The sequence below is a fragment of the Prionailurus viverrinus genome, chromosome D2 (genome assembly GCF_022837055.1).
Source record: "Prionailurus viverrinus isolate Anna chromosome D2, UM_Priviv_1.0, whole genome shotgun sequence".
In the NCBI taxonomy this organism is placed as follows: domain Eukaryota; kingdom Metazoa; phylum Chordata; class Mammalia; order Carnivora; family Felidae; genus Prionailurus; species Prionailurus viverrinus.
The window spans coordinates 85,547,882-85,565,381 of NC_062571.1; the positions used below are offsets into that span (position 1 = coordinate 85,547,882).

At 50.9% G+C, this 17,500-nt stretch overlaps 1 protein-coding gene across 11 annotated transcripts in view; it reads right to left on the reverse strand.

Moving 5' to 3' along the window:
- EBF3 (EBF transcription factor 3) overlaps positions 1-17,500 on the reverse strand; it is a 127,758-nt gene that overhangs the window by 34,283 nt on the left and 75,975 nt on the right. For 7 of the 11 annotated variants that reach the window (XM_047824998.1, XM_047825007.1, XM_047825005.1 and 4 more), the window contains 2 exons: positions 5,175-5,256; positions 1,511-1,655 (listed from right to left, as the gene is read on the reverse strand). In XM_047824998.1, coding sequence (XP_047680954.1) covers positions 1,511-1,655; positions 5,175-5,256 — 227 coding nt within the window. The remainder of the gene's footprint in view (positions 1-1,510; positions 1,656-5,174; positions 5,257-17,500) is intronic. The other 4 variants (XM_047825006.1, XM_047825004.1, XM_047825003.1 and 1 more) reach the window with 1 other exon arrangement.

Sequence of the window (17,500 nt, forward strand, 5' to 3'; positions counted from 1 at the left end):
CTCCTCGAGCCTAGTGCATTGTGAGCTCTGGCTCTCTGGGGAAGCAGGGACCGAGGACCAGGGATTCAACCTTCTTAATTGTGAACCTCATTAGTGATGGTTGCTAAGGAGAACACACACCTACCTTCAGTGCATAGGAAGGAGATAAACAGTACGTCACAGATTCTAATGACTCTGGTGCCCAGGGCGACCTTTAATTATGATATTTTTGTTCTCTTATACCTCAGTCATTAATGTAGAAAAACAAATTAGTTTATTTTTGTGGACCACAGCAGATTCATAAATTGTCTTCCAGTTTCTAGATGTCTGAATCATACTTCACTCTGACCATCTACACACGCTTCATTCATTTTTCCTGTTGGTACACATCTGCCTGCCTCACGTGTGGCTCCTGAATTCGAGACCTCAGCGTACAGGATCTGCCTTAAAACCGTTTTTGTCTTGGGGCGCCTGGGTGGCGCAGTCGGTTAAGCGTCCGACTTCAGCCAGGTCACGATCTCGCGGTCCGTGAGTTCGAGCCCCGCGTCGGGCTCTGGGCTGATGGCTCAGAGCCTGGAGCCTGTTTCCGATTCTGTGTCTCCCTCTCTCTCTGCCCCTACCCCGTTCATGCTCTGTCTCTCTCTGTCCCAAAAATAAATAAACGTTGAAAAAAATAAAAAAAAAATAAAAAAAAAAAAAAAACCGTTTTTGTCTTATGGGCTCTTTGCTCCAAGAGGTTTAACCGTGTTTTGTTTGCAATTCACATTACTTTCTCAACAACAACAACTCCTATCGGTCAGGATCTCGTGATTACGGGGCAGTGTTTTAGTATAGAGGACAGGGACCTTATTTTAAAGGCTGTGGGATAAACCGTGGGGACTTGCGTGAGTGAGGGGTTTGGGGAAGGCCCTCGGCGTCTGAGTGTTTCTGAGCCCTGAGGCCATGTCTAAGACCGCTGCCCCCTGCCTGTATCACTCTTAGCAAAATTCTTCTCTTTTAACAGACAAAACAAGAAGTCAGGCACTTGGAAGCATTTGGTACGTTTTATGCGGTTTTCGTTCTCAGCCCCTTGCCCCTTCCCCCTTCCCCCCGCCCCCGGCCCACTCCATCCGGAGACGAGAACTGGTCCTCCAAGTGTGTTCTGAGCTCATGGGACCACACAACACAACCACCCACTGAGACGTGCACAGAGTGTCTGGGGATGACCTTCTGTATGGGGGCTGAGGACAGCCAAAATAAAAGCAAATAAATTAAAACTGCAAGGAAAGCTCCAAGCAAAAAAAAGCTTAGAAACAAACCAGTAACGTAAAGCCCATGGCAGGTGAAGTGAGTGAGAAGGCCTCTCCCACAACAAGAGCTGGGGCGGAGAGGGCTGGCGGCGGGGGGCTCCGGGGAGCGCCCGTGCCCCCGCCGGGGCCGTCCGACCCGAGAGGGGCACCCGGTGAGGGCGACTGGACATGACTCAACATAAAAAATGGTGCAAAGGAAAAGAAGCATTGCAAATAAAAAAAGACATGTAACATGTGCCTACCATTTTCCAGATAAGAAGGGGCCGTACCTTCTGACGGGTCTAGACGGCGGGCCCGCCGCCCGTGTTTGGAGTTGTTGTGCACAAACATGTTGTCAGACACGGCCAGCACGTGGCCGTCCACGTTGACTGTTGTCGACACAACAACCTGCAGAGACGAAGTGGACGTGAAACGAGTTGGCAAAGGGAAGCCCTGTGGCCGAGGGAACCGGCGTCGGCTCCTGGGGGGCCTCCGCCGCGCACCCCCCGCAGCCCTGGCTAATGGGGGGGCCCGTGGGCTGTTTTGTTTGGACTCAAGACTGCTTCTCTCCAAAACCTGCCCCATTTGAGTCACAGTTTCATCTCCTATTATGCTAACGAGTGAGTTCAATTCAGAGAAATATTCCTCCAGCCATTAGTTTCAGAAACACTCCTCCAGCCGCTCATTTTAAAGCTGCTGTTTTGATTGATCTGTTCACATATTGATCGGATAGTTTATCTAATTAAAATGAGTTCACTCGAGACTGTCCTCCCTTGGAGCACTGTGAGGATTCAGAGTTGCCAAAAACAGGCTTCCTAAATCAGAAGCACTCACTACCCACAGTCCGACATCCCTGGGTCGATGTTACAGTTACATCCAATGTCTGCTAAGGAACTTTTCTGCATCTGAAAAGACCAAGCTGAGTATCGATGGTGAAAGTGTTGTCGATCCAAAGCAAGTATCTTTCTCAGGTTCACCAGCAGAGGACGGCAAGCACCCTGGTGCCAGTGGAATGGCCCCTTCCGCTGGACAGATGGCCTTGCCGGGGTCACCCCTGCCCAGCCCCCAGACACCTTCCCAGGTGGGCTTGTGACAAGCATCCTTTAATGGACTCCCTACCCAGCCTTAAGATCGTTCTTAAACAGAGGTGAGCCCGCGCGGTCCATTATTTGCCGGACAGCCGACTTGAGTCGCAAAGGCGTGAGCCCTGGTCCAGTCTGGGCCTCACAGCAGGGCTCGTGCGGCTGAAGCCCGCATCTGGGGTGCAGGGAGCCTGGCTCTTTGCCACGTGTGGGCAGCGGGGAGGGCCAGCACCACCCAGAGCAGCAGAGCCCCACACACACACAGCTGGCGCAGGAGAGGAGGGACCAGGAGGCCTCCCAGCCCACGTGTGCCCTCCCTGCCTGGTCTGCACATGCCCAAACATGCCATGTAAAATGGCTACTGAAAGCCAGCGCTACAGCGGCCCTTAGTTAATAATGCATCAACCCTGGTTCATTCGATGTAGCAAATGTACCCCACCAACGCAAGACATTAACAACAGGGCCAACTGGCAGGGAGGGTGTGCCCAGGGGGATGTCCGGGAATTCTCAGAACTTTCTGTGGATTCTTCCTGAAAGCCCAACACTGCTCTTCAAAAAAAAGTCTATTAAAAAAAAAAAAAGAATAAAAGTGATCAAAGATTTAAAAATAAGTAGCATTTTTAAGGAATAAAAAAAGGTCGGGCACCTGGGTGGCTGAGTCGATTGAGCATCCGACTTCGGCTCAGTCATGATCTCACAGTTCGTGGGTTCGAGCCCCACGTCCAGCTCTGTGCTGACGGCTCAGAGCCTGGAGCCTTCTTCGGATTTTGTGTCTCCCTCTCTCTCTGCCCCTCCCCCACAGGTGCTCTGTCTCTCTCTGCCTCTCAAAAATAAAGAAAACTAACAATAAAAAAAAAAGTCAACACTACATACATACATATGAATACACGGGGAATTGACGGTTTTTATAAAAAAAACCTCAGGCCCACAAGAAAACTGTAAAGCAGGGACAGCACCCACCACATCCCCCAAAACTCCCTCATGAGGCACTTTCCTTGATGCTTCCTTCCCAGGACGGCTCTACAAGACTGCGAGAGTCTCCATAATATTGCCCCCCCCCCGAGCCTTAAAACACTGTGGGTCCTGCCCTCGGCGTCCCCACATCCAATGTCAGATGTGTCATCACCTCCTTGATAGCCACCACCCATGGGGTGGGCACCTGCCGCATCCCCGGGATGCAGGGCCACCCCTCGCCTGGGCTGTGAAGCACCTGTACCTGTATCCTCATCTAAGCACGATGCAAAGGGCCACGTAACTAACTCTGAGCCACAGACTTGACCGTCCTCAGGCTCTTAGACCATGATACGTTAAAGAAGCAAGGTAAAAATAAAAATAAAAAAAGGACAGTCTTGGCTCTGTCATCTCTATATAGGTCAGTCACCAAGGGAAAAGTGTGTAGTTCAGCAGAGGAAGCAGACAAGCTGTGTTTTGTCTCTTGGCCAGGGCCAGCCCTGCAATATACGTACAGAAAGGTGCTGAGTTTGTGAAGCCAGCTGGAGATATTGTGTAAGCCCTGACACACTCAAGTCCGGTTAAACCCTCTGCAAGGCGGGGAGATGAGCTAAAGAGAGCAGAGCCCATCCTTCTAGTAACTGTGGGCTCGCTGGCAACGGATGGCATGGTGGCCAATGGCGAGACAATGCATGACCTCCGCTCTGCTTAGATGGGCCAGTATCACCATGAAGCCTGGTGCAAGAAGGTGGGAGCAGGCCCAGATGTTTGCAAGACATCTGCAGAGCACGTCCCCACCTGCAGAGCATGACTGTGAACCGGCCCACAGACCCTTCTCTGACTGGCTGATTGGCTGTAAGACAAATTCACGTGTCCTAAAAGCCTGGAAGGTAAGTTCAATTTCTAAAAATGACCTTGAGCGGTTTGATGGTAAGCCATCCAATGTAGCATTCATTTCCACTCGCTGCCAGGTTCTTCTCTGGTTAGTAGGGACTAACAGCACTTCTGTGTCCCAGCCCAGAATATTTTTACAATTAAATTCAGCAAGATGACCCATGATATATGGTGTACCTTTCACCCTGAAGTAACCTCCTAACCGCTCAAAAGGCAAGAAAATTATGGACTCAGCGATAACCCATCCAGCTCTCTATCCTCTCTCCTGGAGATGAAGTCCTCTGAAGCAAACCAGAATACGAGTTAGCCTGCACCCAGGAACACAGCCTAGCAATCAGGCACGGGCTTAAGGAAGCAAGAACAGATCAACCCTGAGGGAAAGGAAACAGCTGGGAGAACATTCTGGAACTTGTAAGAGGCCTGCATCAAACAGGCAAGGCTCGCTTCATGAGGAGGGCCCAAGGTCTCATGCTTACCCAACAGGCTGTACTACGGCTCTGCCCTGTGAAAACTCCATCCATCCGTCCCTAAAACGACGACCTTGAGCACGGGCTCCAAGTCCGAACCAGTCGTACACGACTATGTACAACTGAGGAAACAGGCTACGTTACGTACTAACACGGAGAGGACTTTGAGGACATTCTGAAATACACCTACAAGAGTTACCACGGTTGAATGTAAAAGGGAACCCGACTTAACCTACAGCTCTGACAATTCCAATTTCCAGATGTCTGGAAGCCCAACACGGTGGGCAGGCATGGCGGGACCACCCTAAGAGGTGCACCTTGCAAAGCCAAGGTCCCATTTTCAGAGCCTAAAGATGCTGGATTGTTTTTAAAGCAACTCGATTTAAATCTTTTTCTCAAATGACCCGATTCTGGTTTGCTCCCAAACCCTTGGAGAACAAAAGACTGTTTTCTGAACAATCACAACATCAGAGAATTCAAATTTCACGTTAAAAGTGCGGACCACGGCCCGCGTGTCTTTGAGAAACAAGTACCTGGAATCTCCGCATATCTCGAGGGTTGCCTGCATTCTTCAAACAGTTCTGATTGCACTTGAGGAAAAACTTTAGAAAGAATCTACAAAAATACAAAAAACGGATATTTGTTAGGGTTATCAGACAAACTCACAGACTTTTAGAAAGACGCCGTTGCGCGGGGAGTAGTGAGGGCTACCCACGACCGCCCGCTGCTCGCTGCCTGCAGGGGGCGCCCGATTAGCACGACAACGAATCGTCGCCTGCAGGGGGCGCCATCGGGAGACGACGCCGGCGGCGTGGGCAAGGGCGCCCCGGGCTCTGCCGGCCAGCGCAGAAGATGTCCACACACACAAGCAGTGACTTACATCTGTCTTGACATTATGGGTCTCCAAGCTTTATGATAACAGCTGTGACTCGGACTGGCCATTTCTTGCCTGGACCTTTGCACGTTAAGCACTGGGGAACTGTCCGCCCCAGATGGGGCTGCCAGCTTCAGCAAATAAAAACACAGGATGCCTGGTTACATTGGCGTTTCCGGTAGACGACGAGAAATTTTTTAGGACAGGAACATCCCAAAGCACACCGATCCTAAAAAACTGCTCTTCGCCCATAACTCAAACGTAACTGGGTGCGCTCAACTTCATCTGGCAACCGTAACCCCCGAGGGCGCCACCGCCCAGCCAGACATACTTCCAAAGGCGTATTTTCGAAAGTTACAGTGGGTGCAACTCTTACGAAAAGACAGGATTTGGGGGTGAGCTTTAAGGGCTGCGATAACGTCTGTGAAAAGTCTGTGTGTGTGTTTAGGGAACTAATCGATGATTTGGGGATACAACAATGAAACCGCGGCTCAGGGGGAGAGCGGGGAGACGCAGCCGCTAGCCTGGCTCAGAGGCAACAGCCGTTTGTACTCCCCCCACCCCCAGCCCTGCCCTTGAGCTCTGAGGCATGAAGATTCAGGAGTCCTGACAGGGTGCTGAGATGCTGTGACAAAAATCTCATCACGTTGTCCCCTCCATGCCCGCATGCTCGCTCACAACAGAAGTTGTAGCCCACCACGTGAGCCCACGGATGCTGGGAGACCTGGCTGGAGCACATACCCCGGGGGGGGGAGACTGCACCCCTCTGCCTCCGCGTACAAAGCCACGCCCACTGTGGGCGGGGCGGGGGCGGGGTCTCTGTGCTGACACGCATGCTCTCTACCAGTGTCTGAGCATCCTGTCCGGCAAAGTTAACCGACAAAACTCCCCTCTCTGTTCTGTCCAAATATCCCCTGTCCTACCTGAGGCTTATTAATGTTTTATGAAGTTTCACGTGATTTCCTTGAACTCAGCCTTAACGGTCAAGATTCCTTGTTGACAATTATCACATCAGAAAATAAAAAGACTCCACCGACCAAGATTCATCCCTCCAGCTGCATTCCCAACGTATCCTGGACGCCTTTTCCGCGCGGAAGAAGAAAACCCAATTGATGGGAAAAAGAATCGTGGCCACTTAATTAAATTTTCTTACATACCACCAGGCCTCACTATTTTAGGCCAGAATTTACATCTTTTATTAACTCCCCTCACCTATACACTTAGCTCACAGTGCCTCTCAGTACCATCTGCCATCAGCATACAGTAAGTCACTTGATATTCCACCCACCAATTTTTCCTAACAACCACTGTGCAATTAAACTCCACGCGCTCTGCAGCGAGGTAAATTAGGCGCACCTGCGGCCACACTGCATTTGAACTGCATCAGAGAGGCCCTAACAAGGTGAGGGCGTCACAAACTTATCGTCCAGTCAGGCAATTAGGTTTTCACTTCGGGGACAGCCACATGGTGCAATTATGCCACACATTACCACCCGGCTAATCTTCTGAGCAGGTGCCGGCCTGAGAAGCTCTCATCTGGATGGAGCCGTCTGCGGGAGCTTTTTTTGTGATGTGAAAGATTTTTTTTTTTTTTACCCCCCCTCCAGAAGAGGTTTCTTTAAATTCCTCGATATCTTTTTAGGCGGCTCACCCTTCACCTGCGAGGCAGCAGAGTGTTCTGAAGATGGTCTAAATAGCCACTGGCCGTGAGGAGGGTGAGCTGGGCCTGGCGCAGAACTTTAGCTGAACAGAGTTGGGTGCTAGGCCCCGTGGACAGCCGAAGCATTTCCGGGGATGGGCGCACACACGCTTGCTTGGGATGTGGCGCCTGAAGTTTTTGCTTCCAACCCAGTATCTCGTGGGCCGTGGACGCACACGGGGGAGGTGTGTCGTGCACGGCCCCCGAGGGTAGAGCCCCTTCCAAGAGCTCTGGTCCCGATCACAGAAAGTAAGGCCCAACATCTAGGGCCAGACAGAGGAAGCCTCAGCCGGGAGGAAGGGCAGCCTCGTGCTTACCGTTTACCCTTGTTGGGGTTACAAGGCGGATGCGACAGACGAGCCAGTGCTTGACCACAGACACGGCGCAAGCACAGGGACGCTCCCACCAGCCAGGGCTCAGCGAGACGCTGGGCGGACGTTTGGGGAGGGGGAGGAAACCCAACGCCCTACACGTGAAGTCAAATGGTAATTCTCACCCCTTACTCAATTACCCTGTAATTGGCTTTTTCCTAAGAAATATCTGACAACCACTTTACATATCTTACTTCCAGACTCTGGTACACAAAGGATTTAATACTCTTGTTATGAAGGGAAAAATCTTTCCTATGTCAGAAAATCTTTGGCTTTAACACCAATAAACTCTTTATTACTGCTAAACATGGATTTGCTGCTCGATGGCAAAGAGGCGATAAAAATTCTAACCTGTCATTAGTACATTATGCTTAATTGTGTACAGTACGCTTCTCCATTGCATCTGTTGGCCCATCATCAAAATGACCATTATGTACACTAATTCCCTGACCCTGTCTTTATTTCCCTAAAGAGCCATCATCTTTCACAGTAGGTACCAGAGTAAATCAAGCTTGAAATATGGGCTTTATTTACTTGTTTCTCTCCGGCAGGAGTGAAGGCAACCGCCCAGGGCAAACTGTTTCACATCGGCGGAAACTCCCCAGTAATGTTCTACTCGGAGATATCAGACAAGACCCCGGACAGTTCTCGGTAGCGATGAGAAGGGGGAGAGGTGCGAGCTCATTACTTCCGAAACCAGGTTTTCCACTTTTAGAGCGTGCAGGGATTAGGAGAGAAGGCCACCCGAGCAGGCTCCAGCGGGCTCCCTCCCGCTCGCCAGCACCTGGGAAGGGGGGCGCGGGGCCGCTGCCTGGGGGTCGGGACGGGACAGTCCGCTGGCTCCGGCAACGGGTACCTGCCTGCGGTCTCTGCCGCCAGCTCCAGGGCGGGCCCTCACATCTGCAGGGGCCGCTACCTAGCAAAGCCCGGCCATGGCTGCACCTGCGGGGAAAGGCAGGTTTGGCCTTGGCGGCATCCATGCCGGCATCCTCTCCAACAGCCACAGCGCCACCAGAAGTGCCACGTGGTGGACGTGGACGCCATAAGTGGGGCCACAGCAAAACACGGGATCAAGCGTTTTAACTGGAGCCCGCCCCCAGCAGCCCATGACGAGGGGCAAGCCCCCCACTGCAGTAACTCATTTCAGAGTCTGCTCCACTTCTGTGTGTTTAAGCTATGAATTAGTTCATTTATATTTACTTTTATGAAGCTGATTAACCAGAGCTGCTCTATCTGATGAAAATCATTTTAATTGTAGTGTTAGGCTCCTGTGTAATATCCATTACATTATGAACTGTTTAAATTCTACATGGGCATTGCATAAATTGGCCCTTTGTGTGCGCGCAGGCAATTAGGACAGACAGTTCTCCTTTAAACGGCTACAGAACTTTGTGGTGGTGTTCAGGACAATCAGAAACAAAGGAGGCTGTTTAATTGTAATTTAATGGAATATCAAGGAGTCCGTGGCATTAGACGCTGGCAACAGAGAGCAGGAGAGAAAAATTAACTGCAATTATGTTTGATTAAAGCTATCCTTCTCAATAATCAGCGGTCCTGACAGGCCATGGGGCTCTCGTGGGTTCCAGGATGGCAAAAGGTGTCGAGCAATATTAGGGCCAATAAAGGAGATATTAGCATAGCTAATTACAACCCTGCAAAACCTGTAAGGGGGCCTCTGTGTATTGTAATGTGTGAAATAATTGGACAAGGCCGTTATCAATTACATAAGGAATGAATTTGGTTTGTCAGAGAAAAGCTGATGAGATGCATTTCATCTGACACCATTCCCTTCCCTCATGTTTCTAGGAGCTAAGAACTTGCCCACTTTTATCAAAAGCTGCAACTTACTAGTGGCCAAATCACTGATAAAATTATCTTGCCAGCAAGTGTTAGGTAATTAATACCACTCACCCTCACCGCCTTCCCTGCACTGCCGCTTCTCACCTAACTGAAGCCACTAATCATGTAATAATGATTTTTTTCCCTCTGGTCAAAGGAGGAATAGATTGTCTCCTTAGAAATGCAGTGGGCTTGGCGTGCGCACCCTGGTGATTGAGGAGAAAAAAGGAACTCGGAGCGGTTTTAATTGCTTGCCTTTTGCACGTGGGTATCACTTGTTTGAAATTACCTCTTCCCGGCATTTCGGGAGCCCTATAGGTAGGGATTTTTTTTTTTTTTTTAATCACCAAGTTTTAGACTCTTCCGGGGCTCGGTCTTGCCAGGGCTTGGACACACGAGTGACAGCGTGCTGCAAGGTGTGAGCCTGGCGGCCCCGTCCCAGGGTTCCTCAGGCCACACCTTAGCACAGGCTGAGCTCCGGGCTCAGAGCAAAGAGGTCTGGCTTCCAACAGGCCCCTCCCACACCTCAATCCCAGCCTCTGTCCCAGAGGCACGACCTCCTCTTCTGGCCCTTCCCTATGGACAGGACGGGAAATCTGAGTCAAGAGTGAAAAATACTGATATATTTTTTTGGTGGGGGGTGGAGTGAGGGGGTACTCGCTTTTCCATTTTAAGGCCAGGCTCTTAATAAGCTGCAAATGAACACGGCCACGGATAGACCTCCATGCCATCAATCAGAAAACCCAAAGCATTCGTGTGTAAATCATGGCGCTGACAGCTTCTGGAGGTTACCCAAGAACCCCATTCCAGATCAAGCCCCACGTTTGTAGTTCCTGGATCCAGAACACAAAACCAGGAGACTATTTTAATAATATTACCTTGACAAGAAAGAGTATCAGATACCAACCAGAAAACACAGCTGTAGAAGTCCCCGCCCACTCGTGGTGGCCAGGGGCGGGGGGACAACTGCTCAGTGGCCCAGGGTCTCCATTTGTGGGGGGTGGAAACGCCTGGAACTAGAGAGGGGTGGGGCTTGCACAATCTTGGGAAGGAACTAAATGCCACTGACTCGTTCACTGTAAAACGGCGAATTTCATGTCCCGTCAATCCGCTCCTGCTCAGCACAATCCCAAACCCCCACCCGGCCCAAACTGGACGTGTGCGTGGAGAGGAGCAGGAGCAGGAGCAGGGGCGGGGGCGGGGGGGGGGGGGGCCCCTCTCTGGGAGTCGTGGCTGTGGCCACTAAGGCGCTCTTGAAAGGAAACGGTTAAAGAGTCAAATTAAAAGATAGAGCCTTTAAGAGACTTTTCCCTGACTGATAAGAAAGTGACCAGTGGAGTGCTTCCTTGAAGTCCCTGCTAATTACTGGGAAGTCCCTGAAAGCCGTGGCCACAGCTGTGGTGTGTGCGTGCCCGGCCATCAGTCGCTGGAGTATTGATTACTGAGCAATTCTAGCCGATCGGGTTCTGGTGCTCAGAGACAATGTGCTTCCTTCACAAAACCTGTAATGAGCAGTTCCTATACAAGACTACATTCTGCTGACATCAGATCTGTGCACTGAGATAGTACACAGGTCAATACGTATCGGATTTCCAAAATGCGAGGGTCTGAATGTCAGGCCTCTCTTTTTCTCCCTCTCCTGCCATTAGCTATTACTGGGCTCACGTTCCGTAATGCCATACGGGAGGGAAAGTGTGCTCCATTAGTCTGATTTATTCTTCAAATATGCCATGACAAATTGTTCCAACACCAGACTTATTAAATTCTTGTACGTTTCAAGTTATGGGTCTCATATACTTGTAGTGCCTACCTGACGTCATAACGAAGGGGCAGAGGGTGACAGTACTGAATTTTACAGCTGTGCCCAGATGTCCTCCGCGAGGGGCCCCCTCCCCAGCCAGAGGTCTGGGGCTGCCCGCCTCCCCACTGTGGGCTCCTGGTCTCTGTGCGGCCGTCCCCCCCGCCCCCCCTACCACCGCACGCGCGGTCCCCTGCATGTAAATGCAGATGTATAAGGATTTGAAAAGATCCACGGCTTGACTCATAGTTCAACAATTACTGGCCTTTGTCTGGAGGTTGCTGCTCTACTGTAGCAGAGCCTGTCTCTAGTGGACCAGAGCTATTTTATTTCCCTTCGCCGTAGTAACCACACCGCATTAACAATATTTGTACTACAATCACCAAGGGACCCACTTCCCAGATTCTATCACTTCTTTATCTCCTGACAAATACCTCACTATCGAACATTATTAGGTTTGGAAAATTAACCCTTCACGGTCTAGAGCCACACTAGGCCCCGCCATCCCTCCAAACAGCCTTATCGCTAAATTTCTGCTATAATGGTTTTCCTTTTCATCACAATTTCAGCAGAGGCTGTCAAGAGGCACTTATAGATACCATGATCTTGTGCTTTTGCAATGATTCTCATTAAAATGATGCCAAGGAGATCTGATGGGATTTAATAGCTTTGCCGACCAGTTCAATATCCACCTCCGTAACAGATCCTGCCAAGCCCTCCTTTTGGAGAAATTTCTATGACTTGCATTAAACTTTTCCGGGTGGTTTTAATGTGTTCAGATAAGTAAAACCCAGGTAGACACTCGAAAAGCAAACGCATCCCAGAGTCCTGTGCTTTAGTCGGCTACCCTACCCGCCTCGCTGTCAGGATCCTAGTTAGTATTTTCTGTAACTGTTGCTGATAGTTCGTGATAGTTTTGATAAGGTTATCTGTTTAAAAGAAGTCAACTGCACAGCACAAAGGAAGCGTGAAGTGCACTGTATTTGCACCAGGCCTCGCTCTCGTTTCAAGTGCCTATCTCCCTTTTCCTCTTTACCTATTTCTCTATTTCTAATGGGCGATGCAGCATTGACATTATTTCCTCACCAGATCATTCGCCCTGTCAATCAGTCTGTATTTTGTCTTTCGCTGCGGGCTCATTAAAACAGCTTCCTCACTCCCTCTGGACACTGCTCTATTTGCCAGCTCTGATCACGAAGCTCCTTATTTAAGAAAAATGCCAGCATCACTTGGCTCACATCAGATGCACCCCCTGACTTGTTGCCAGCTCCAGGGGGGACTTTTCACAGAGACTTTGTGCACAGAGATTAAGTGCCTTCGCTTACTCGAACTTAGGGCTTCAAACCTCTCCCACCAGACACGGGTGCGTTTTTAGGGATCTGAAGATAATGGGGACTATCTCCTTGCCGTTCCGATTTTTGTCCATTATGGAGACCATTCTCAAAACAAATGTGAGGTTTTTTGGTTATTTTGGTTTTCGGGGCTTTCCCCACCCAGTCTCCAAGTGGACAATCTCCTACTCACATGCACGTCCCCCGCCCCCCCCCCCCATCCACGCCAGCTTGCTTAATTAAGAACTAGCATCTTTGTGGGCTGAATTATTAATAAAAAAAAAAATCACATTTTAAATCAAGCCCGTGCATGCACACAGGACACCAGTGTCGAACCTGCCCATGCCGGCCTCTCTAGCCTTTTAGGTCCTGATTAAAAACTTATTAAAACATTATAAATGATTAATGGGAGCACAGCTCTGAGTGGCAATTATTAGTTTTAATGCAGGTAATGCAGCTTAATGAGGGGGCACATGTGTGCGAAGCTTTAACTTCATTACCCCTGCGTGTCAACAAATACAAGAGAAATGTGTGTACAGGTCATACATTACTCGGAACAGCACTGAGCCTACCCTCTTCACGTCCCTTTGTTGATGAGCCAGGAGCCATAAATTAATCCTGGTCTGTGGCTCAGGGAAGGGCTGAGGTGTTAAAATCACGGCAAACCTTACTGGGCTCCCCACGCCGCCCTCCAGTTCTGTGTGTGAATATTCCACACATGATCTTTTCTGGAGCCTTCGGCACCCGGGGATTTTTCACCGGGATTGTTGCCGGCTGTCATTGTCTCCTCTCAGAAACGTAAGCTCCTGGCATTCAGAGTCCATTGGGTTGCTTTCTAGTTTCGAAAGGTTTGTGGAGGAGTTTGGCTCCAGCCTCCCAGCCCCTAATTCACATTCACATGGTTTTCCTAAATATTCGGAGGGGTTCCAAGGTCCCTCGTTCTAAGTGCTCACATCCTGGAGTGGGGGGGGGGGGGGGGGGCGGGCAGGACGAGAGGCAGTGTGCCCGGGGCCCCCAGAGAGACTGGTGACGGGCAAGCCCAGGGCTGGGGGGGGGGGGGGGCGGGGGTGTGGAGGGGGTGGCTGGCGGGGAGTGGGTGCACTCAGGGGGCCAGGAGCAGGGTGCTCGGATCGCCTGTCCCCGCCAGCCAAGACACCCAAGCCGGGCACCGGCCACACCTGGGCCCAGGCCTGCTCGCGGGGCCCACAGCCGGGGGCGTGCCCCCCGCCCAACTTCTCACGTCACCTTTTATTCTCTATTTTTGTGACAAGCAGCTAGGTCCAGGCTGATCTCCACTATCTGTTTGAAGAGTATTCAGGACTATTTGCATCATTTTATCGCTAATGTATAATATATGGCTCTAAAGTGAGCCCAAGCACTGTCTTGTTACCGAGCATAAAAAAGTAAGGGCAATAAAGATACATTAGTCCTCTCAAGCACAGCGGCTATAATGCAAGCAAGAAAGGTTGCTGCTTTGAGTTGAGAGGCAACCTTTCTGCCTGACTAAGACAATGGAAGAGTAAAGAAAATGTCAAATCAAGAAAAGCTGGATTTAGAGATGAGGCAGCCCAGAATGACGTTGGTGCCATATTTTGTGAAACTATAATGCTGTTGGCAGCAAAGATCCGTGTTTCTGATTCATCTAGTGCCGCATGGCAAAGCTTTGTCAGTCTGTGCAAGGTATAAATAATTCAGGGTGAGAGATGGCAATTACAGGGCCCTGCACAACCAAAATGAATATTTTATGAGGACTAAAACTGCTCTGGAATGAATCATACACACGGAGTCGCACACACATGGCGAGCGGGCTCATATGCCAGCCCCAAGAAGACCGGGGCCCGGCCCTACCTCCTTCCAGAGCCTCAACTAGAAACCTGGCGGATGGTAATAAGCAAGCACAAACCCAGCTCACCGGGCCGGACCACCTGCCCCTCGCTGCCGGAACACCCCGCCGGCGGGCTCGGAGACCGCGCCCTAGAAACCTGGCGGATACTCGGCGGATGGACCCTACAAGTTTGGCTCTTAATGAATAGTTGCGAATTAGCACCGTGGCCCTGCATATTGTTCGGTCGTCGCAGCTACTCCTAAGTGTGAGCTGGGCATCTTCTTCTGGCGAGGAGATGATCTGAGGTCTGGCCCAAGGAGAAAGGACAGTGTCGTCCTCCTCCATGGAAGGGAGGGAGCTGAAGAGGGGAGGCGGGGGCGCGTGAGCCTCCCCGAGTGTCACACACTCACACCCCCTGCGCGAGTCTTCAGGTTCCGCCGGCTCGTCCTCCGTCTTCTGGACCGAACCTTGTACGGTCTGGGTCGACGGACCGCAAGGCGGGACGGAGGCTTTTCATGCCCGCCTCGGGTCCACATTCGCACATAAAAGTTGCTTTTCCTCACTTTGAAAAGCGGTCCCCTACTAATGGGGGTGGGATTATGCCGAAAGAGACTTTTAAAGGCTGAAAGCATGGTTTCATCTGTTACATTTCCTCCAAAAATGCTCCTGGTAAATTGCTAGAACAAATAACAACATTGTTCAAGAGGCCGAGAAGGCCAGTCCCACTGGTGAATGGCCATTGTGTTTGTCCAGCTACTGATACCTGGGCCTTTGTGGAGGAAAGAAGGCCGGGGGCCGTGACATCAACACAGCACAAGCATCCCTCTGTGCAGACGCCCAGAGCAGGTCCTTGCCGTGGTGGGAACAGAACACCAGATCCCTCAGAGGTGGTTTTCTTTAAATCCAACTCCAATGCATTGTTTATGAAAACAAGGCTATTAGGTATATTAATAATTTGATAAATAGGGATTTGCCCTTAATTATTCATGAAGAACATTTGGCAACAGTAAAATTATATTCGCAGAACAGGTTTATAAACCAGCTAATTATAAATTAAGTATGCAAGAGAAAATTGCTAACCTTGAAATTAAAATATTTTATGATTCTGCAATTATAAAAAAAAAAAAAGGTAGAGAATTATCAAAATCCCAGTGTGAGCAGGGGCCCTACAGATGGCACAGCCTGGGCCAGGGGAGTGACAGCAGAGTCGGTGGACCCAGAAAGGTGTCCCCACCGCCCCCACAGAACCACGAGTGGAACTGGCCTCGTGGCCATCGGACAGCGCCTCTCTGCTTGTCCTGCTCAACTGCAACTTTCAGGAGGGTGACCTCACAAACCCAGCGTCCATCCGGCAAAGCAGGTGAGCGGGGGAACGCGGCACATCACCTCTGCTTGTGGTCAAGCCCTGGCACGTGGGCAGCCCGGCAGGTTCCCATTGCTGTGCTCAGGGTCCACAAGGGAGCCCCCAAGCACCCCCCGTCCCCCCCCCCCACACTTCGTTGCCCTCCTGCTGCCGAGGGGGTCCACAATGAGCTTGGAGTCCTGAGGGACAGCACTGTTGCCGGAGGCAGAGAGGCACGCAGTGCCTCCTGTCCCCACTAGAGGGCCTCTCGCCGCAGCATCAATGGGGCGCACACGGACGCCCTTGTGCAATCAGGACACAGCTCCCCTCCAGCCAGCAAACTTGGGGCAGACCCTTCCTCTGAGTTGGGTCGTCCCGTCTTCCTCTCTGGCTCTTCCGCCAGCAGACTTCCCTGTCAAGGGGCTCCGTTCACACCCACCCACGACCTGAGCAGCAACCCCACCCCCGCCCCCAAGAACTAAAGGGCCAGCAGAGCCTACCCGTGAGTTTTGAAAACACTTTCCTTACTGGTGTGATCAGAGAGGACACGCACAAGTCTGTCATTCACTTTGAGATCGCCTCACCCTTCGTTTAGGCAGATGTTACAAGAATTAAGGAAAGCAACCAGGAAGAATTAACTGAAGAATATCCTGTTTAAAGAAAAAAAAAAAAAGTAGGGGGGGGGGCACCTGCTCAGTCGGTTGAGCATCGGACTTCGGCTCGGGTCATGGTCTCACATGAGTTGGAGCCCCGCGTCGGGCTCTGTGCTGACAGCTCAGAGCCTGGAGCCTGCTTCGGATTCCGTGCCTCCCTCTCTCTGTGCCCCTAACCCACTCGCATTCTGTCTCTGTCTCTCTCAAAAATAAACAAACATTTAAAAAACGAAAAAGAGAAAAAAAGAAGTAGGCGGCAGTCCCTAACTTCTTCCCCACGGCCTGAGTCGCATGTGTCAAGAATGCGAACTGCACAGAACATAGAAGCCAGCCTCCTGCCACCCTATTGTACCCCGCCACAACTCAGTGGCTCCACGTGCTTTCTTCACGCTCCTGAAATCAAAGAGAAAATTAGCAAAATCCACTTAAGTGGTTTTCTTTTTTTTTTTTTTTTTTTTTTGGTTATGAAGACTGTCGGCTTCCCTGAGAGTAAAGAGCCCCATTAATTGCTCATGTAACAGAGCAAACAGCACAGGGCACACCTTCCTGCCCGGGCGGCCACCCTAACACTCTGAGACACAGTTGTGGGTCAGGCAGCCAACCACTCGGGAGGTCTCTGGGAACTCAGATAATGAAAATTTCTTCATGTATAAAATCCTTAATCAGAATGCTAGTGGCATCATCTTGTAGTGCAGACGCTGCAACTTAAAATTAATATACAACAGGACCTTTAACAAAATGAGCACTCCCCCCCCCCCCCCCGCCCTCCCCCGGCCGAACAGTGCGAGCGCTCCTGAACCGTGGCCTGGAGGGTCAGGACACCGGGCCTCGGTGCACAACCCCAGCGCCCCCCTCACCGCGCCCCCCCCCCTCCGTGTTCCAACGACACGGAGGAACGACTGCCACCACCGCTGCCCCCAGGGTCCCCGGGGCCCCCAGGGACTTCAAAATTTGAGGACAGAGATGACAGCCCCCTAACGCCAAGAGACCTGTGACAGGCTCAAAGAGCAGCCACCAGCCTGATTTCTGGTATGGCTTTAAGCTACCTTCAACCAATTAGGTGGACTCCATCAGCTAGTAGCTAAAGAATATTTTTATCATTTGGAATAGACTATTTACCATTTGAT